Source organism: Psittacula echo (assembly GCF_963264785.1).
Source record: "Psittacula echo genome assembly, chromosome: 1".
NCBI lineage: Eukaryota > Metazoa > Chordata > Aves > Psittaciformes > Psittacidae > Psittacula > Psittacula echo.
Window position 1 is genome coordinate 44,279,551 of NC_137735.1, and position 22,757 is coordinate 44,302,307.

Below are 22,757 nucleotides of genomic sequence, written 5' to 3' on the forward strand. Positions count from 1 at the left end.
TTTCGCTCATTCTTTCTTCCTTACTGTAGTAAGCGAGGTCTCATTTACTGCTCCTAACAGAATAGCTTTACAAACATAAACGTTGTTGCTTCTGCTTTGCAGGCATTTTTAGTTTAAACTGCTATTGTACTGCAGTTGCTGAGAGTCTGATGAAGTCTGATTCTGTGAAACTTTTTTGGCGCACAAATGTTCAGCATAATGTCAGTGATCAAATTGGTTCTGGGAATAGTTTACCAAATTGTTCTGTGCTGTGTGTGCACTTGCTTTCTATGGCTGTGACCACACTATTGCTTCATCCATGAATAAGAAGTTTCTCCACACTTAGAATTCAGATTTCTTGTAATTAAAGCTGTTGTATTAATATAAGCTAATATACATTAATACAAGCTAATATAGCTTGTGTGTGTTTTAACAGCTTGGTAGAAAGAATTATCTTGGTACTTCTCTCACTGAAAAATCATCTTTAATAACAATTATTCCTTTAATTATTTCTTTAAGTGACTAGATAGTAACAAAGGACCCCTACCGCAGAATGAACATTAAAGATAATGAACACAAACCTAATTTTCTGCATTTTAACTACACTTTGATATGACTGATGAAAAATTTTCATTATAAAATGTTAATCTAGCAAATAAGTTTGCACTCCCTCTTCCAGCAGAGTTTCTGTAATTAGCGGTTTATGTTTATTAAATTATTGTAATTTTTGTCACATATCAAGGACAAGCTACCATATGTTTTAGACTAATTAGCACTTTGTTTATCTTAAGAATTCCATTAATTCTTTCTAAATACAGCCAGCATGGAAAAAAAGACTTTGCCTGAATTTTACAAGAAAGAAACAAGGCTCTTTACCACTAGCCCACTCTGGCAGACACATACCCAGATCCTCGGCAGATGTTTCAGGCAGAGAGATGAGTGAGGTTCTAGATGCAATACAAGTATGTAGTTTGTCTTTTTAAAACAGAATTAAGTCAAAGTCAGTATGCTTCTGTTTGCCATCCATAGTTTATAAATACCAACTATTCTTTCAGAAAGGGAAAACCAAAGAAAGTGCACATGATACATATTTAAATGGGGCTAAGAAACTAGCTTTACTGTTTCTAAATTGCCTGGTGGATTTTCTTAGTCCTAGAATATTATCTACCTTTACAGAGCAGCTCTAATCTTTTCTCTAAATAGCTGTGTGCCTTCTTTGGAATCACTGTACTTTAGGAGTTCCTTTGGCCATCCTGCTCTACTCCTCTTTTGCTAAAATGAAGCCTTTTTTCTAAATAAAATTTGACACTATACCAACATTATTTACTAAATATGTCATTTCGGAACAGTGACAATGTCAAAATGTTAGGATGTTTTAAGAGATATTGATACTATTGATGTGTTAAGACAAAGAGAAAATAGCATTAGAAAAGGAGCTTTTATACCTTGCAAAGGCATTTCTGTTCATATTTAAATCAGTTTCTTTACTGAGCCTAATTTGATATATGTTGTGAATCGTTTATAACTTATGATTTGCCAGAATAGCAATCTGTGTGGTTAGCCATCCATGATCTTTTTTAGTTCACAAACACAACAGAAAATTTGACATTTTCTCCACTTTTATCCACAGTGCTTTGAAAAGTTTACATTCAATTCAGTCTGTTAGATGCACAAGAAAGGTTTCTTTACAGTTCTAGTATGTTCTGCATCAATACATTTTATCAGGCTGACAAAATATGATGCAACACAAGACCATGCAAAGCCGTGCAACTTCTCTGATTAATTTGGTTGGAAACTGTTAAATGCAAAACTGTTTGTTATCTTGAAGCTAAAAAAAAAATAAAATCTTGGAATTCAAGATGACTCGTTCTGCTTAGAGATGATTTATACCAATAAAGAACAATATATATTATGGTTCATTTAACCATTCCAGCATTATTTAGATAGTAAATATATATCATTTCTTTGACTGTTAACAAGTGAGGTGAAAATATCTTGTTTATGTAACATAATGCAATATAGGAGAAAGGCAACAGAAATGTGTTTAAAAGCAGGTCTGCTAACTCCTCCACACTGTAGTGTTTATACATAATTAGCATGTTTTTCTTGGTACAGTGATGTTAGCATGTTTATGTGCTTTCTAATAGCATACTGGTAGAATTTTTTTACTTTCAGGCTGAATAGCATCAAAGCCATTAGCATGCTGCACAAGTGCAAGAGGAAATATCTGTCATGATGAGCAATTGTTTCTTTACTTCTCTCATGTTCCATGACTGAGAGATTTTTTGGTTGGTTTGCTTGCTTCCAATCTGCATGAACAGTTCCTATTTCCTTGAGGATCTGACCTTAATTTTTTGAAGTTATAAGTGCTTGTAACATTTACTCACTAACATAAGTCATTGCATCATGGTTGTTTTCTACATAAATTAATTCACATACTTTCTTTTAATAATGAGGAAAATCTGAAGATATATTTAATGCACCTTCGGTATATTTTTTTCTGTGTTTGTTTGTTTTTTGTTTTGTTTTTTTTTTTTAACTCTTTTCAGTTGAAAAGTCTAATGTTATAGTAGGCTTTCCCTAGGCAGAAGGTTAATTTCACAGTCCAGAGATGCTACACCCAGTCTAATCACTGGTTAATCTTGAAATAAAAAAGTTTTTTCTTAGTAGGTTGAATGGCAGCTTAAAATTAAAATTTGAGTCTTTTGAGAAAACTAAGTCATAAAAAGCTGTTAAAAAACCCTCAGCTGATAGTAAAGAAAATAAAGATATTAGAAAAAAAGAAAGCCTTTAAAGAAAATAAAAGACATTTTCTGCTAAGGCCTTCTTTTCTTGAAAAATTTTTTTTTTTCTTTTTGCCTTTTTTTTTGTTTTTTTAGTCACTGAAATCTTAATGTATTCCATTAAATGAAAAATCCTGGGGTTTTTTTATTATATTTCAAAATTTCATCAGTCACTTTTTTTCCTTTCCTAGCTTTGCCAATCTTCTTGTGCTCTCTTATCTGTAAAAAGTCTTTCTCGATCTTTATAGTGTTTCCTTTCTCCTTTGAAACCAGAATTTGATTTTTAGGATTGCTTTCCTGCAAGGCTGCTCTAATCTAGGAATCAATTCTTGGATTAAGTCTTCAGAACCCACTTACTGTAGTGTAAGCAGCAGACATTATAGGCTTTGCAGCTTTGTTGGAAAAAAATTCCATTCTTGTAATTGCAAACTAAAGGAAAGGAAAAAAGACTAGTGAGCTCTGTGAGACTAAACAGTGTTTATGGAGCATATAAACTGCACTAAGTTTCACTCTCTGACCTCTTAAAAGATATAAAATTAAAATAAAACTAAATTCTCCTTTGTGAAGACTTGAAGGAAGTACTAGATGGATCTGTTAAATCAAATGCTGACTATAGCTTAAAGAATAATAGAATAGTTAGGGTTGGAAAGGACCTTAAGATCATCTAGTTCCAACACCCCTGCCATGGGCAGGGACACCTCACGCTAAACCATGCCACCCAAGGCATCATCCAACCTGGCCTTGAACACTGCCAGGGATGGAGCATTCACAACTTCCTTGGGCAACCCATTCCAGTGCCTCACCACCCTTACAGTAAAGAACTTCTTCCTTATATCCAACCTAAACTTCCCCTGTTTAAGTTTAAACCCAAACTCATGTCTTATCATATCCTGTATTTCAGGAAATACCATTCATTGTATTTATTAAACACGTACATGAAAATGCCTTACAGTCTAGTACACCATATTTTATTGCAAATAAAGGCAGAAGTCCTCTACCTCTCCCTCTCCCTCTTCTCTTCCTTTCAGTACCCAGAACAAAAAGCATCTCATTTGTAAAACTGAATTTGCAAATTTTGGGGACAGATTACTGCCTTTGGTAAATTCTCGTAGCTGTTTTTTTTTTTTTTTTTTTTTACTGTATTCATTCTCATATAGGTGATATGAAGGTGATCAGTGAGTACATACAGTTGTGCACAAGTGTGTTACTAAGGAAAATGTATTGATTTACATACTTTCAAACTTTCATTTTATATGGACTTCACCATTTCTGAAGACCTAACTTTTCATTCAAAACATAAAATAAACCTAAAAATACAATTAGGAGAACATGCTGGGGTAGCAGTTATTGTTTGAGTTGTAAATAATTCTTCAGTGTTTGCCAAGCAAACAACAAGATGTGTGTCAGACAGTGAATCAAGATGAATAAACAGAAAACCTGTCAACTTTAGTTGTCGTTTCAGAGTATTTAGAGTGAGTCCTTTGGTAAATGAACTAAATAAACTTGCTGCTTTTTCTTTTCTTTTTTTTTTTTTTTTTTAAAGGGAATCTTGAAGCTGGAAGAAATGGTTGTGTGCTTATTCAAAAAGAGATTCAGAAGTTTTATTAGCTGATGTTTTCTAACCATGGAAGTTTATATCCATTTTTGTGTGGTGTTGCCTCAGTAGAAGGAATCTTTTCCTGTTATGTGCTAATGTATTTTTATGTTGTTTTCATACACATTTTTAGAGAAACATAACATAGTAGTATTTCAAAGGAAAAAAAAAAGATGAGAAATAACTAGGTAACACTACTATGGGAAAAGATTGGTGGATTACAGTAAACAACTAAGGGGATTATAGTGAAAAATCTGTTGATTATGAATCAGCTATGTAATTCTATCTTTTTGGAAGCAAAATGCTATTTTGAAATATGTTAATGTATGTTCTGTGTTGCTGATGCAGCTTTAGAGCTGATGTGTTTAAAAAAATCCTTATAGACAACTCTGAATTGGAATACCAGAATACTTTAGGCAACACATACTAAAATATTCTTAAAAATAGAGAAGACTTGGAGATAACTGAAGGAAGGGAAGATGACTTTGTTTTGCTTAAAAGTTGAAATGTTTTCTATATTCACTGAGATGCAGGCAACTCAGGAAAACTAAGAAAAAAATATTATTTATAGTTTAAGGGATTTTGACATTTTTTCAAGATGGAACTGAAGACAGTTAAGCACTGCTTCAGGTCTTACAAGGTTCTGGAACACCCTTTCTATATCATGGAGTAATTTAGGCTGGCAGTGGCCTCTACAATTATCTAGCTGAACCAGTTGCTTAAACCAGATGTAACTTCAAAATTAGAATTGTAGAATGGTTAGGGTTGGAAAGGACCTTAAGATCATCTAGTTCCAACCCAGGTTGTACAGGGTGTTGTTCAGATGAATTATGAGCATCTCCCAAGATAGAGATAAAGTGACAGAGACTGCACAGGTTCTTTAGACAGTGTGTTCCAATGCTTAATCAATGTCATTGTGGAAAACGTGAAAAATACTGGGTGAGTTTAAAAACAGGTTGCATAGGAATCTTTCTGCAGCAGGCAAAGTGTAGTTAATTTTATCTTGGAGCAGGAAGGAGGGTGAACTAGACCGTCTCTGTATGTCTGTTGTTTTTGTGTTAGCTAATTCTTTAAATAATACATTTTTCTACTTTTAATTGCAGCAGGAAAGGAATCAGGAAAGCTCAAGAAATAAAGGTAAGTTTTAATTATTTTCAAAATGTGGAAATAATTGTTATCATCACAAACCTAACATCCATTGTTGGTAAAACATTATCCAGATGGATTGTTTGCTGAGTGTTTTGGTATTTGAAATTACAAAATTATATTCAGGAAAGTGTGATGAAATGTGGAAAGTAAGTGAATAAGCTACTATTTTCGAAACTCTGCTTGAGATGAACAAAGCTGACTGCTGTACTCTGGATGGGCTGGGCTGCATGGCTTCTCGCTGAGTTTGTGTCCTCAGCTATGGACACTTATTATACTTCAGTGAAACATCACTACTGTCACTTTAGCTTCTCCCTCTCCATTCAGTAAATCTGTGACTGGATGTGATTTCAATTTGTGCAAAACCTGATTACATCCTTAGTAGGCTGCCTTGCAAAACTAGTGTCAGGTGTGTGTTTTGCATACAATTTTTTTATACTTTCACTGCACCTTACTGTATGCCAGTAACTAAAAACTACATGAAATAGAATATCCAGGTTAAAATCCCAGTTTTGTTTCAAGAAAATTCGAAGAGTTCAGGAAACCAAATTGTGGATTTCATGTTTAATCCTATCACCTGAGTTAGCTGTTCATAATTCAGTTATGTATCACAGTACTCATTAATCTCAATTTCCTTGCTTTCCCTCCAACTAAGACTAGACACAGACATCTGAAGACAAGCTAAATCCAATAGCTGTTTGAAGTTGTGTCAGAACAATTACATTATTCATGATGATATGATGATTTACATCATTGAAGGATCTGTAGTCCTTCATTTGAAGAGTGTGCATAGTAAAATAAACCCTTTCAGTTTCAACTGTCATATTAATTAGGTGTTAGTTTAGTTAACTAACAAATGAAACAGTTTTCAAAAGCTGCCAAAATATTGCCCACAGCTCCATCCAAAGAAAAGCATTCTACTTGTAGGGAGATATCCATTACCTCCAAACAGGCAGTGATATTGGTGTCCACCTGCACAGAATGTATTGTGATTGTATCTGTAACATCTTTTGAGAAAATTTTCAATCTGCTAAACTTCCTTCATGCTGTGCATGTGTCTGCCTATACTGACAATTCAACTTGGAAGATTTCAGTGGTCTGGAAGACTACTCATGCATGGAGTAGGCTTTGGGATATATACAGAGGTATTCTTAATTGCTTGATGCTTTTTGGGGATTGTTTTGTGGCTGGGTTTTTTTTTTTTTTTTTCCTTCTCTTTTCATAATCTTTAATGTTTTTATTTGTTTTCATATGTTCTTTTTCCATGTTATTGGAAAGTTTCAGAAAGAGATTTTTATTTTACTTGTAACTTAAGGCATATAAGATCTTGAAGGTGTTTCTTCTTAAGATATTGGTTGGTTTGGATGAAACAAGGTTAGATTGATATTTCATCATAAATGTTCTGCATCATCAATAAGCAGCTACCCTTCACGTGCAGTATCCAAATACGTTGTGCTCTGCACGTGTTCTTGTGAGATAGGTAAATGTTGTGGTTTATCTCCAACTGGCAACTAAGCTCCACTCACCCCCAGTGGGATGTGGGAGAGAACTGGAAGAATAAAAGTGAGAAAACTTTGAGTTAAAGAGAGTTTAATAGTTAAAGCAAAAGCCAGACGTGCAAGCAAAGCAAACCAATGGATTTATTCACCACCTCCCATCAGCAAGCAGGTGTTCAGTCATGTCCAGGAAAGCAGGGATACAACATGTCTAATAGTTTCTTGGGAACAAAAATGCCATAACTCTGAATGTCCCTCCCTTCCTTCTTCTTCCCCTACCTTGATATACAAAGCATGATGCCCTTTGTTATTGAATATCCCTTTGGTCAGTTGGGATCAGCTGTCCTGGCTGTGTACACTCCTAGCCTCTTGTATACCCCGAGCCTCCTCACTGGTGGGGTGGGATGAGAATCACAAAAGGCCTTGACTCTGTAAGCAGACTTGTAAACAGCAGACTTTGTAAAGGCCTTGACACTGCTCAGCAATAATTAAAACATTCCTGTACTGTCAACACTGTTTCCAGAACAAATCCAAAGCATAGCCCCATACTAGCTACTATGAGCAAGATTAACCCTTTCTGAGCCCAAACCAGCACATTAAGTTATCTCCAGGCTCTTAGGACAGGGTCCTAACAATATTCTTTACTTTTTTCACATATGGCAGATCCTGTATAAGGTAAAAGGACAGAAACATTTTCTGTGTTTCCTTTAATATTCTGAAATGTTCAGAACCAATGTTTTAGTCTTAATACAGAGGACAACTACAGCTCATGTTAAAGATTCCTACCAAATGAAACTAGAATCTCTGATGTGCCTCATAACTTCCATTGATATCAGTATTTCAGTATCTGATTTTTATCAAGAATATCTTATATTATTGATATATATATTATATATATCAATAATATATATATTATATATATATAAACAAGACTGTTTTTATGAGGAGGGTATTGCAACAGAATTATAGTCAAATGCCTTTTGACTTCAGCAGGATCAAGACATTAGTAACAAGCACCATTCCATATCTTTTACTATGTTATAAAAGCCTGCTATTTTTTAATTTTTCTTAATTTAATGCTATAAATCTGATTGATATTCATGTTTTAGCAATGATGTTATTGTTTTGTACTGTTTGTGTTTTTTCTCCTGACTTTTTTCTGACCCATTTGTTTTTCCCATCTGTTACTTCTACTGTCAGCCACTAAGTCAATCACACCAAAATAGAAGCCAGTACTCAGACATGCCCTGTTCTGACACTAATCCCATCTCTCTCTGATCTGTGATATTCTTTTTCATGTTTTATTTAGTGGATAATAGACCTTTGTGTGCACTGTTTGAGGGAAAAAAAACAACACTGCTTTTATGTAAAATAATACATTAACATTTTACAATTTTTGTATATACTGGCAAACTTCCTTATACTTCTGAGACTTCTTCATGCATGAAAATGGTTATCACTAGAGCGAAATATGAAAGAAATTAGTTTCATAAAACATGTCTTTAATATGAAGAAACAATAAGGCAAAGAATTGCCAACTAAAACCTCTCTAAATTTTCTTGCTGATTTGGAGTCACAATTTGACCTCCTTTACATCTCTTTTCCAATGCTAACTCCCTCAGACAAATGAATATTTTATTCTAAACCTGTACTGGACTTTAAAATAGATACTTTTGCAGTAAATTGGAAATATGTTTGCCAATATCAAATTGTGTTGTATTTAAGCAATGTGCAGAATTTTTTTCCCAGCTAACTCTTAACTTTGGAGACTTTCAGGTGCTTTTAAAAACTTACAGTATAAACTTTAAAGTGGAAATTGTTTCTAACAATGTTATTCTGGAAAACTTTTCTTTCTGAAGAACCAGAAGGCTGACTAGTGACACATATTGGTGATTTGCCAAACTTCAAAGCCATCTCAATTCATTTGCTCAGAAAAAGCATAGGCACCCTGGAAATAGTGAGTCACAGAATACTTCAGTTAACTGGTAATGTTTCAGATGGTCAGTTCCTAAACTCAGTCATGGTTATTTTGAATTACAGGACAATAATTTTCTTTTTTAAGAACTAAAAATTAATCTTGTTATGGAAAAGCAGTGTGTAACATATATTCCAAAGAAACAACAGTAGCAAAAAGAGAGAAAATCTACTAGACCAGAAAAGCTAAAAACCAGTTTTGAATTTAGGTGGTCATTTTCCTGACATGGCACAAAGAGACAATACTGTATACAACTTGTGTAATTTTGGCTATTTGTTTTAGGAAATTAAATAACAGTGAAAGATATAAATATTGCTCCAGATAAAATTTGAAAAACATACACTTTTCACAGCATTTGCAAAATAGGCTGCAAATTATTTTAATGATATTAACTTCAACACTTTTACTTAAGTACACCTGAGACTGACTATATAGTATACTGATGAAATTTTTGCTACCTACTATTGATCTGAGCTTTGAATGTCATTAACAGTCAAAACTACAGTTTAGAGAATACTGACTGACAGTATTTTAATTACAGCCTGAGTTTCTAATTGTATTCAGTCCTCCTCATTTCATGCTTACCTTAATAATTTGCATGTGAAATCACTGTTGACTCACAGATCAGTTTCAAAAATATAATTATCTATTCTTATGAACATATTGCCAGACTCTTCTGATATCATTAACAAACATCTGTTCCTTTTATGACCTTTAGCTACTAAAATGAAGAGGATAGCATATGGATATCACTTACATACCTTACTTGCTTTGTAGTCCTTAAAAAGTTAGCATACTTGCACAACACTTGTGGCCTTGTCTGGGATTCCAGATTGGTGGTGGTGTCTTCTATACAATGATAAATGTAAGACAAAAAAGAATGAAAAAATGCTTAAGACTGTTCACAATTGAAAGAATTTAAGGGGAAAAAACAGTAAGGCCTTAATTAAAGCAATAACTTCTAAAAGTGACAACTTGGCTTTAGATACTCTCAAATGCCAGCGGGCGAGCAAGCTGTTATGTCTATCCTGCAATGTGACTGGCTGTTATTATTTTTTATAATGGTCAAAGCTACATATGTTCTGATACAGTATAGATGGCATCAGCAGCTTATGTCATGTTAAACCAATTAACTATGACAAAAAATGCACTCCATTTCTGTAATGTATCCAGTGACTCATTATGTCTGCTTGATCAAATTATTCTAAATCTGTATTTCAACAGACTTGTATTATGTGAGTATGGCTAGAATGTGAACTGCAATCCTCCTGGACTGAATTGATTAATGTTTTAGTTTGTTACATTGTAGTATTCCTTCTCTGCTGGAGCAGTATGTATCAGAAAAAAAATGTACTTTTTAGAGAATATAGGTAACAGCAGGCAGGTTCTTAAATGTTTGTCAGTCTTGTTTTTATTGAAATGCCACTGCTAGCTGATCTGACCTACAGTGTTCTTTGTTTTTAAGCTTTCTTTCTTTGTTGCTATTTTCCATCTAGCTTGAGTGTATAACCTTATAAGAGGTGGTATGAAGATTGTTGGAGTTAAGTGTGCCACATAGTAGTCCCTTTATGCTATTCCATTCTTCTCCAAAGCCTAGCTTTAAACAAGTCGTTCAAAAATGAGTGTGGCAATTTTGCTTATTTAAATTGTATTAATAATCTGAATTTTAATGGTGCGATCCACAATTGATTTTGAATAGCAGTACAGTCTAACTAGCACTCTTTCTTTAATTTTTTTTTAATGAAAATTTTGTTTAAAATCTTATATATAAGAGTAGCTACTGTTGAACACTATCAAAAATATTTTGGAGAGGTTTTTTGCATGTTTCTAGTGTAGGCTGAGAAGAGTTAATGAACATGAGTTTCCTGAACTTAGTCTGTACTTTTATATCAATAATATTTTATAAGTTAAGAATTTATGCAAAAGGATAATAATTTTGTAATTTCATAAAGTAAGATTCTGCTCTATGCTTGACTGAATTTCACTTTAAAGAAGAATATCCTGAAATATGTGTATTTTTAATAATACTATCTTTGCTTTACTTCTTTCTTCTTAAATGAGGTACACAAACCACAGATGGCTTTATGAAGTAATTTGAATTAGTTCTTGAGCACTGAAGACCTGCACTAAACTCATAGAGAGAGTGCAATGCAATGAGAAAGTATACATGGATCCTTTAATATACATAATATAAACAGTGCAGTATCTGTAGGCTATGCATGTGATGTTTCTCACATATAGTGAATATTCATTTGATTACACTAAGAAATCTAAAAATGTAAAATGGGTCATTCCCTGTGAAGCTTAGAGCTCTCACCTAAATGGGTGCATTTAGGTACAGTGGTTTAAAATGTTACCCACCTCTTCTGCATACCCTGCACCTTTGCAGAAGGTTACCATTCTCATAATGAGGAGCAAAATATCCTTTGTATTAGCAACATAGGTTTCTTAGTTCAGTTTGGCATACAATAGCCAGTGGGAGCTGGTTATTTCACGGTACTTGTGATGTACAGAGCAATTGTTACTACTTAAAATAATCAAATCAGAAAGAGTAACTTGTGCTTTGTGTTGCAGACTGTTGAAGTAAGATAATCTTCGCATCCTAACAGCTTGAAGTTTTCCTTTTAGAATAGACTTTCAAAAAGAATAGCATATGCTAGAAACTATTTCAGTGCTGTTACACTAGAAATTGACATTTTATTTGTAAATAAGTATACAGTGTAATAGCTAAAGAATCAGTGTTAGAATTTTGGGAAATCAACTTTTGTTACTTGTTTTCAGTCTTTTTTTCTTTTTTTTTTTACCCTTGCTGTATCAGAAGATCTCAATATAAGCTTATCAAAAATAGTCTGCTATGATACCTTGTTACTGAATAAAAAGGAGGCTATCATAATTATATCACTGAAAGAAACCACACATCGAATTCCTTTGAAAAATCCACAGGGATCTTTACAAGCATGGGTTTTTTAGATACGAACTTATAAAACAATAGAGATAGTAGTTCAATTAAACTATTCATAAAGAAGTATTTAAAGGAGAAGAGTAGTCCTGAAAGAAAGAGTGCAGTCCAGGAAGAGTCTGTAACATTCAGAGCAACAGATCACATGTACTGGTATTTCAGAAATTAATCTGTTTAACTTAAATTGTTTTAAAATAAGTACCTGTAAATGGATGTCTTTTGAATTCAGGTACTTTTTTATTGTATGTTTATAACACAAAAGTTTAATAGCTATAAACGTAAATTTGAGGTAGGTTTTCTGTGCTGCTAATAGGCTGTAAAATATTTCAGAATGCTTACACAGAAAAAAAATTATGTATTTGTGTTTCACTGGAGAAATTTGCTTACTCATAACATCTAAAGCAGGATTATTTTTTGTATTCATTGTGAATTCTTTAGAATGCTATTGGTTATATATTGAGAACGTGTTTTCTCCTATCAGATATCTCTTGCAAACAATTTAAAGGACGATCAGATCTTATATAACCTTGAAAGATGAGTCTGCTAAACATTATCTCCATCCTTAATCCTAATTATTGCAGCACCGTATATCACTCAGATGCCAGTTGAAGCAATCAGAGTGTTCATTTTTGCCTTACTCTTTGACTAGCAGGGGTTGATGCATTTTGTTATCCACTAAGGTCATGTTCTAGTTTACTCCAAGCCCACTCTTTTGCCACTGCTTTAGACACTAGAATACAATTAACAGTGTCAGATCCTGTTAATGTTTACATCATAACTGGAAGCAGATATTAAAGTGAAGTGCAAATTAAAGGCTGCTAAAAGGGCTGCCACTAACAATTATGGTGGGGCAGTATTAAATTTCTCATTTGTTTCCAAAGGTCAGATTAATAAAGCTGCATGGCACATTATCATAAAGGGTGGACCCAGCTGTCTGCTTTGATTATACTTAAAAGTCTAGTGTTTCTAAGGAGACTTTGCAATGAATGAAAGCATCTATTTTAACTAGCAGTTTAAATGTGGGTAATTATTAGAACCTTTTCTGAAGACATCCAAAGCAGAGATTGCTGTCAATTAAATGTCTTTCTGCTTTTCAATGTGCAGATATAAAATATGTTTCTTTTATAAATTAATTTCAGTTTTTAATCCTTAAATGTTAAATACCTTCTCAAGTACCTGAAAAGCTAAGTCCTTAGGTGAGCCAGCTGTAAACTAAGCTGCATCAAATATTTATAATAGACCTATCTGTATCTATTCCAACATGACCTAATGAAACTTTCTGGTTTGCTTTCTCATTTCATTCCATTTTTCTTGATTCAGAAAGATTTTCAAGAATTCTGTTACAAGAAATAGTGGTGTGTTGTTTTGTTTTCTTTTTCCATAACAGCACCTGTCTATATGCCTATATGAAGAAAATACTCTCTACCATTATTTCTACTGTGAAGAACATAAGGATCTTTAGGAGAAATGTTAATTGTATGATATCTAGTACAGATATCTATCTACCTATCTAACATCATACTAATAATCTAGTACCCTGATACATGAATAAGCAAAATCCTATGGGTGTTACACAAATGAACATAACTTTAGCATCACAGATATATTCTCCATTTGGTACTTAAAGGATAACTAGTGTTTTAAATTTTTTGGAAGAAAAAATCCAGGTTTGTTGATAGGTAGAGAGCAGTCCTTTTCCTCCCAAAATTTACACTGGAACTGATCCCCAATTTATGCACAACTTTGTCAGAAAATAATTTCAGCACTACTGGGCTTTAAATGAGGAAAATTTTGTCATCTGACAGTACCTTTGGACCATATAGATGTTGGACAGTCATAGATATTCCACATATAGGAACTACAAGCAGTTTAACTATTTATAAAGACTTTAATTCAGGTAAAAAAATGGACAGATTGTTTATAACTTAAAATTTAATTCTTTAGAGCCAAATGAAAAACTGTTTACATTGCAGGTATTCAAGTGGTTTGTCGTGGTTTAAGCCCAGGCCGTAAATTAGAACCATGCAGTCCACTACCCCCCCCCACCTTTCTTCCCTCCACTTCTGGAGGGGCAGGGAGGAGAATCAAAAGAATGCAACTCCCATGGGTTGAGATAAGAACAGTTTAATAACTAAGGTATAACACAAATCACTACTGCTACCACTAATAGTAATAATGATAAAGGATATAACAAGGAAGAGAATACAACCGCTCACCGACCGGTACCTCACCCCCACCCCGCAGTGATCCAGCCCTTCCGGGCACTCTCCATTCTACCTCCTGGGCATGACGTGCTGTGGTATGGAATACTTCTTTGGTTAGTTTGGGTCAGGTGTCCTGTCCCTGCTTCCTCCCAGCTTCTCCTCCTCCCTGACAGAGCATGAGACTCACAAAGTCCTTGGTCAGGGTAAACATCTGTGTTATCAGCTCCGTTCCCAGGCTGAAAGTCAAAAACACAGTGCTGCAACAGCTACTAAGAAGGAGAAAAACTGACTGCTACTGCTGAACCCAGGACATGGTTAGTACAAAAAGATGCAGCACTTCTTTGCTTATGAAGTTGCATGTATCTTTAGTAAATGAATGCAAGTTTGTATGCTTTCTTTCTAGTAATAAAAATTCTGAGCATTTTTGCAAATAGCTTTTTAAAGTTTTGTTAAAATGTGAAAATGAATGCGATGCTGGGATTTTTTTTTTTATTATTATTATTTTATTTTTTTAATCTGGCAAAAGGTTGCCAGTAGTTACTAAGATACAGATGTGCATATGTTAGAATCATAGAATAGTTAGGGTTGGAAAGGACCTTAAGATCATCTAGTTCCAACCCCCCTGCCATGGGCAGGGACACCTCACGCTAAATCATGTCGCCCAGGGCTCTGTCCAACCCGGCCTTGAACACCACCAGGGATGGAGCATTCACAGCTTCCTTGGCCAAGCCATTCCAGTGCCTCATCACCCTCACAGTAAAGAACTTCTTATATCCAATCTAAACTTCCCCTGTTTAAGTTTGAACCCATTACCCCTTGTCCTGTCACTACAGTCCCTAGTGAAGAGTCCCTCTCCAGCATCCCTATAGCCACCCTTCAGATACTGGAAGGCTGCTGTGAGTTCTCCATGCAGCCTTCTCTTCTCCAGGCTGAGCAGCCACAACTTTCTCAGCCTAACTTCATACGGGAGGTGCTCCAGTCCCCTGATCATCCTTGTGGCCCTCCTCTGGACTTGTTCCAACAGTTCCATGTCCTTTTTATGTTGAGGACACCAGAACTGCACACAATACTCCAAGTGAGGTCTCACGAGAGCAGAGAGGCAGGATCACCTTCGACCTGCTGGTCACGCTTCTTTTGATGCAGCCCAGGATACACCAGCGAGTGCACACTGCCAGCTCATGTTACGTTTCTCATCGACCAACACCCCCAAGTCCAAGGAATGTTGTTGAAGGAATTGAATGATTATTCAGGTTTAAACTGAAAATGATATTAAGTGTGATGGTACAGATTTCAGGGAACCAGAATAATGTTTTTTGCTATAATCAAGGTTATAATTTGGAAACAACAAAGGAAGAAGGAAAATAAAAACTTAACTGTATGATGAGTAACCAGCATGTCATAAAGAAACAGGTGTGTTTGAATCATATCAAGGAAGGTTTTCCTTGCAGGGATAGAGCAATAATAAAAAGTATTATATATGACACTACTTTAACCTCATCTGACATACTGTATCTATGTCTGAATGTTCACATTTCAGATTGAATTGAATTTAATCTTGAACAAGTACAGAGAAGTGCTACAGTGATCAGATAGTATTTTATAAATGAAAAAGCAAGATCTTAGCTTGTTTTGCCTAGCAGAATGGAAGACATGATAGTGTTTTGGTAAAAATTCTTGAAAAGAGTATGGAAATCCTGAGATAAGAAGTCAACTAGGTTATCGTTATTTCAAACAAGAGTCAGTTCTCCTTTTATGCAGCAAGACATTTCTCATGTGCAGATTATTCCTCTTTGCATGAATTAATATGATAACACCAGATTTAAAAATAGCACATGTGATTGCCTGCGAATGATAAAGTAAAACTGAAATGAAACCTGCTTCAGGATGAATTTCCCTAGTTCTGTGGGACTAAGGAGGAGATTTGGTGCCAGTTCAGTTCATGCGGTGATACATTAATGAAAAAAACCCCTCAGGAAATTGCTTGAAGATGGTAGAAGGACCCACAGCCTCCTCTTTAAAATGAAGCACAACTTCTGTAGTGTGTAATTCCTTAATCTGGTTGCCAGCATGAGGGCTGATGGGGAAATAATGTTGTAATCAGGAATGACAGTGATGGAAAATAGAAACTTTTTGCTTCAAAGATTAAGCGAAACTGAGTAGGTAGTATTGTCAAGTGTGCCCTGTAACCAGAAATAGTCCTTACACACTGACTTGAAGCACAGAGGCACTCATGAAAGTTGAATCTTTCTGCAAACAGCTTGACCTCATAGCCTTTTATGAGGAAATAACATTGTGGATGGATGATGGCAGAGCGGTGGATGTGGTCTACCTTGACTTCAGCAAAGCATTTGACACAGTCTCCCACAGCATCCTCATAGCTAAACTGAGGAAGTGTGGCCTGGATGATCAGGTAGTGAGGTGGACTGCAAACTGGCTGAAGGAGAGAAGCCAGAGAGTTGTAGTCTATGGGGCGGAGTCTAGTTGGAGGCCTGTATCTAGTGGAGTGCCTCAAGGGTCAGTACTGGGACCAGGATTATTTAATATATTCATCAACGATTTAGATGAGGGAATTGAGTGTACTATCAGCAAGTTTGCTGATGACACTAAGCTGGGAGGAGTGGCTGACACGCCAGAAGGCTGTGCTGCCATCCAGCAAGACCTGGACAGGCTGGAGAGTTGGGCAGGGAGTAACTTGATGAAATATAACAAGGGAAAGTGTAGAGTCCTGCATCTGGGCAGGAACAACCCCAGGTTCCAGTATAGGTTGGGGAACGACCTGTTAGAGAGTCGTGTAGGGGAGAGGGACCTGGGGGTCCTAGTGGACGGCAGGATGACCATGAGCCAACACTGTGCCCTTGTGGCCAAGAAGGCCAATGGCATCCTGGGGTGTATTAGAAGGGGGGTGGTCAGTAGGTCGAGAGAGGTCCTCCTTCCCCTCTACTCTGCCCTGGTGAGACTGCATCTGGAATATTGTGTCCAGTTCTGGGCCCCTCAGTTCAAGAAGGACAGGGACCTGCTGGAGAGAGTCCAGCGCAGGGCAACTAAGATGATTAAGGGAGTGGAGCATCTCCCTTATGAGGAAAGGCTGAAGGAGCTGGGTCTCTATAGTTTGGAGAAGAGGAGACTGAGGGGTGACCTTATTAGTGTATATAAATATATAAAGGGGGAGTGTCATGAGGATGGAGCCAGGCTCTTCTCAGTGGCAAACAATGATAGGACAAGGGGTAATGGGTACAAACTGGAACACAAGAGGTTCCACTTAAACTTGAGAAGAAACTTCTTCTCAGTGAGGGTGACGGAACACTGGAACAGGCTGCCCAGGGAGGTTGTGGAGTCTCCTTCTCTGGAGACATTCAAAACCCGCCTGGACACATTCCTGTGTAACCTTATCTAGGTGTTCCTGCTCAGGCAGGGGGATTGGACTAGATGATCTTTTGAGGTCCCTTCCAATCTCTAACATACTGTGATACTGTGACATGTTCCCATCTAAACCTGTTACTGGCCTCTGGAAGATCCAGTCTCAATTTTTCATACCAGGCATTCATATCTTTGGTGATATGATATGGCAGAAAGTAATCCATGTTCTCAGAAGAGAACGTGTAAGGCTTTGAAATGGAACCTCCTTGAATATTCAGTGGTAGGATATGCCTTTGAACTTCCAAAGCTTTTTAGAGATCACATATTTGAAGTAACGTCTAGATTTTTTTCGTAGTCATGGAACACAGCTTCCAGTTTCAGGTTCCAAGGAAGAGTGGGCTTCATGGGGTAGTCTATGTGGAAACAGTTCAGGGAAACATTCAATTTGGGTTATGTTTTTATCTGCATATTGTTTGTCATTTGACCTACGCTTCCGTCATCTTGGAGGACCTGATGAATCTTTAAGAAATAACTGTATTTTATTAATTAATAGTAAATATATTTTCTAGTCTTTAAGGTGTTATCTGAAATCCTAATAGGATAAATTCCTGACAATTCTTAAAGTTTTTTTTGATATGATGTATGGATAACTGTCAAAAGTGTGTCTTACAAAATTTTAACAGTTGACAGGGTTTGCCAAATCATTTTTTTTTTGTTCAGATTCTGAGGGATATCCATATGGTATAATGGCAATGGTAGTAACAAACTGTCATGCTGTGTGGCCCTGCATAAGCTAAATTTATCATTAATAAAGTCATGGTTGATCCTTGGTTAAAATCATCAATCATTACACATCTATAAGCAAGAGCCTTTGTATCCAAAAGTGAAATGATATAGTAGAATGCTTTCTCCTCTTCATGCTTGCTGGACTTTGAAATGTGTAGAATCTATTTGCACATATGTTGCAGTGGCTATATTTTTTCTATTTTTCTAGCATGTGGCTTCTTGTCTAGATTTAGCTTAAGTATAGGCTTAGATTACTGTGCTGGCAGAGTCTCAATACCAAAACTTTCAGTAATAAGGTTCAAATTAATTCCTTTTTAAATTATGCAGAAAGAACACAGATACAATTGTGAATGCTGGCCCAGTAGCAGTAATCAGTGAAAACTCGGTGTTTTTGTTCTTTTAAAAAAACATTAGAATCAGCGATGGCATTGCTTCAGTAGAAATTTAAGAAAAACTTTTATTATGGTTCAAAAATAAATAAATCTGAGAATATTAAAGCAAGCATTTTTCTTGGCTTTATAGGATTCTGCATAGAGCTGATTAAATGAAGGCTCTCAGGAGAAAGGGAAGAATAAAGAATTACAGCAAATAGGCATACAAAAATCCCAGTTGTATTATGAGTGCCACTGAGGTTCTAATTAGCACACATTGATTCTTCCTCATAAAATGTAAAAGCTGTGATTGCATAGCTTTAAGAAAATTGCCCACTAACAATGCACTACAAATGGGGAAAAAGACCAATAAAATAAAATACTGGTATCATAATTTCTGTGGTTAAAGGATCATATGTATAGCTTGCACTCTGGTCTAATTAGCAGTAATCTGACCTTCTTTCCCCAGAAACAATGAAAAATCTTGTTACTCTATAATCATCATTGACATCTCAAGATAAACGCAGTATATTCAGTTATGAATATGATTGATGACAAAAGTGACATAAGTCATATAGGATCACAAATGCTAAAGAAAATGTATTTATATTGCTTAAACAAAATCTTTCTAGGGTCATTCAACATGCTTGTATGTAAGCATATATGAATAAACTTTTAGGAACACACGTGTACGTGTTCACAGCCATATACACACAGAATATCAGGACTAAGCCATAAATAGATGGAGTTTTAGTTTTTAGTTTTGCTGCTTTTTGCAAGTTTAAAGGTGAAATTAGTTGTGTGAAGAGTGAATCTAGGCTCCTTGTTCACAATGAAAAATGCCACAGTTACACGTTTCTTCAATATTTCAGTCAAAATGCAGATTAACTTTAAACTGTTTTCATTATAACTGGGTAATAACAGTTTAATAGTATATATTGACACTAACTGAAAATGATTTAGATTTTTTTCTTTTTCTTGTACATCACTGAAAGATGTCATCTTTACATCTGGAGACAAAAATTAATGTAAAACAAAGAATGATTTCACATGAGCTATACTTCTTTACATGGTTATCTGAGGAAATCATAACCCTTGTGCAGGTACTTGCTGTTTAACACTGAAGTTTAAAAATTTATTTTTAATGTAGGAAACATAAATGCATTTTAAAAAATATTTAAAGCTTAAGTTAGATGCTTAAGGCAGTCAGTGCAAGTATTTTCTGTACCTTTCATTAATATAAAGGCAGATAGAAAACATGCTGAAAGAAGTATGAAACTTTTTTCCATACAAAGGTTAATAATGGTTGCTGAATGCAGAAACTTGTATATGTGGTAAAGATGGCTTTAAATTATATATTGGGATGGGTGCTGGTAATAATATAGAAAATTTTGCACATGGTTAGTCATTATTTAGACTATTCATAAATTTGAAATAGACCTGGCTGGATAAAGCCCTGAGCAACCTGGTCTGACCTCATAGCTGACCCTGCATTGAGCAGGAGCATGGACTAGAAAATTCACAAGGTCCCTTTCAACCTGAATTACTGATGACACCTGATTCTTTGTTCTGTGCATTTCTAACTTTGCTTAAAAACATGAAACATGAATAGCTTGACAGAGACCACTCTAAACATTAATGATGCAAAGAAAAATCTTACAGTGTTACTTGATAATAAATTTTTTCACAGGGTGCTAGTTGGAAAACTGTATCAATAATTTTTAAGTGAGCAGCAAATATTTTTGACCATACCAAGTGCAAATTTTTAAAGTGACTGTTACTGCATGTTGAATGACTGTATTATTAAAACCCACTCCAGATATCTGCAACAAAAGTTTAAATATTTTTTTAAAAAATAATTCAGTGTAAAAGAAAAACTATCATTGAAATGTGGCATTTCACTCTATTGACGGAAGTAGTGAGGTTGCCCTTACATAACAGTAAAGGCAATGTCATGCCATGTAACAAAGATGAGCTCCATCAACTAATGGTCTATTTAGGTTTTATGTAATGTCTTTAATACAAGCCCTGAGTTTGGGCTTTTCTCTGTTCCAGAAGACTGGGAATTACTCGTTTCCCTTATTATCTGATTATTATTCTCTGCTTTGCCTTTATATGAAAATAATGTTAAATAAATAGAAAATACCCCCCAAAACAAACAAAGCAGCAAAAATCCCACCTCATGATCTTCATATCTGGTGCAAATAATTTTCATTTGAATTGCATAAAAACATTGTTGAGTAAAATAAATGCATTAGTGAAAGATGGAGCTAAGGATTTGCCATTGGACCGTACATTAACTTAGACAGGAGTAAAATTTCCCACAGGCACAGTGATGGAACCATTCGTTTCTCAAAGGTTTCACTCACAGATATTGCAGCAGTGTAAGGAGTACTGTTTATTTAAAATGTATTTCTATCTCTTATTCCTCTTTACTATTTAAGCAAAAGAATGGCATACTCCAAAATGTACACAAAAGCAGTAGTGAGGACTGGAATAGTAAGATCTCTTTTTTTTTTGATGCAAACAGAATATCTACCCAGAAGAGACATGAGAACCTAGAAAAAAGCATTTCTTGTGAACCTTTAATAGTCTTTAAATAAATATTTTAAAACCCCATCTGAGGGTATCATGTAATCTACTGCAAGTTAATAAAATTACCAGGAAATCTTGAGCATTTTCCTGTCCATTTCTTTATTTCCAGTCCAATTTGAAGTGTTGAATTAGGCAAGATTTAGAAGTATAATGTAGTTCCAAGATTGAAACGTATTGGCTGAAGTATCCAGTAGTACAGATAGTCTTGGTTTAAGCTTGGTTTATGGGAGGTTTTTTGGTACAGCATGTCACCAAAAAATGACTATCTGCATCAGTGTACGCAGTCTAGATCAATGTTCCTTAAAGCATTAGCATTTTTCGTATGTCTATATTCCAAAATACTTGCTGGGCATACTGATTGCTGAATGTGCAGGTGTGTGACCTGTTATAATCCTCTTTTCTTGCTTATTAAAAGAGAAAGAGTTTTTTATAGGGCCACTTATCTTTATAAGCAATCAATTGCAAATGACATTTCTTCCTTGCCTCTCCAGAGAGATATCATGAGACATTAAGCCTGTTTACTTTCTTTCAAGTTTTTCTGTACTGATGGAGACTACCTTTTTCCACATGCCTACTTTATTCTTCCAATTGTGGCAAATGCTTAGAGGTCCAGGGAATCATAAATGCAAGCAAGCTACATGCTAGCCATACAGAGCACGAAGGTCAGTACTGTTTCCCTCACTGGGATTACAATGTCCCATCAGACACTTTAGCAATCTGATCTAGTTGCTATCAGAAAAGTCAATATTTGCATTTTGTTGAATATGCATGTCCAACAGTGTTTGGAAAAAGGGCTATTTGGTGTCTGTGCTTCTATGATTATCTCGTTTGCATGCACAAGATACTATCTGCAAATCCTCTAATGATTCAAAGACAATGCCGTATGGAGTTATTAGATTATTAGGATTAATTCATTGCTATTCTAAATTAAACAGGCTTAGAATCTGATGTTCTTTAATTTCAGCTAGGGCTTTGGAAGGACAACTTGAAGAAAAATATAAAAAAATACTTTAATTCATAGAATGTTAAGTGTACACAGAGAATCTATTTTAGTTCATGGTAGGTTTGCATATCACTTTATGAACTCCTAAATCATACTGATTACTGAGAAACTTTAGTTTACCTGGAAACATTAGTGCAAAATAGATTATTGATTTTTAAATAGCCTAAAAATTGCCTAAGCAATGGAATTTTAATGAAAACCAATTTGAAAATGAGGAACTTTTAAGTGGTGTGCAATCATGTTTTGCAGGCCGTAGAAGCAAAGGTTGTTCTGTATGGGCAGAATCTTGTATACATATACTGAGCCTGATTGACTTCAGTGGGATTCTGCAGGTGTATTGAATTTTGACTGCAGACAGAGACTTAGAATACATTGCTCTGAAAGCTTTTATAACAGAAAAAAGCATGGTTTTTCAAAGATCCATGGAAGTATCTTTGTAATACATTTACAAATATTGCTCCCTTATGCTTTGGAAAGTATTGGGTAGAGATCAGTTATTTAAATATTTG

At 35.2% G+C, this 22,757-nt stretch overlaps 1 protein-coding gene across 1 annotated transcript in view; it reads left to right on the forward strand.

Annotated features, from left to right (window-relative positions):
- FSTL5 (follistatin like 5) overlaps positions 1-22,757 on the forward strand; it is a gene marked incomplete at both ends in the record, with an annotated part of 323,640 nt that overhangs the window by 13,801 nt on the left and 287,082 nt on the right. The window contains one exon of the mRNA XM_080617101.1: positions 5,460-5,493. Coding sequence (XP_080473227.1) covers positions 5,460-5,493 — 34 coding nt within the window. The remainder of the gene's footprint in view (positions 1-5,459; positions 5,494-22,757) is intronic.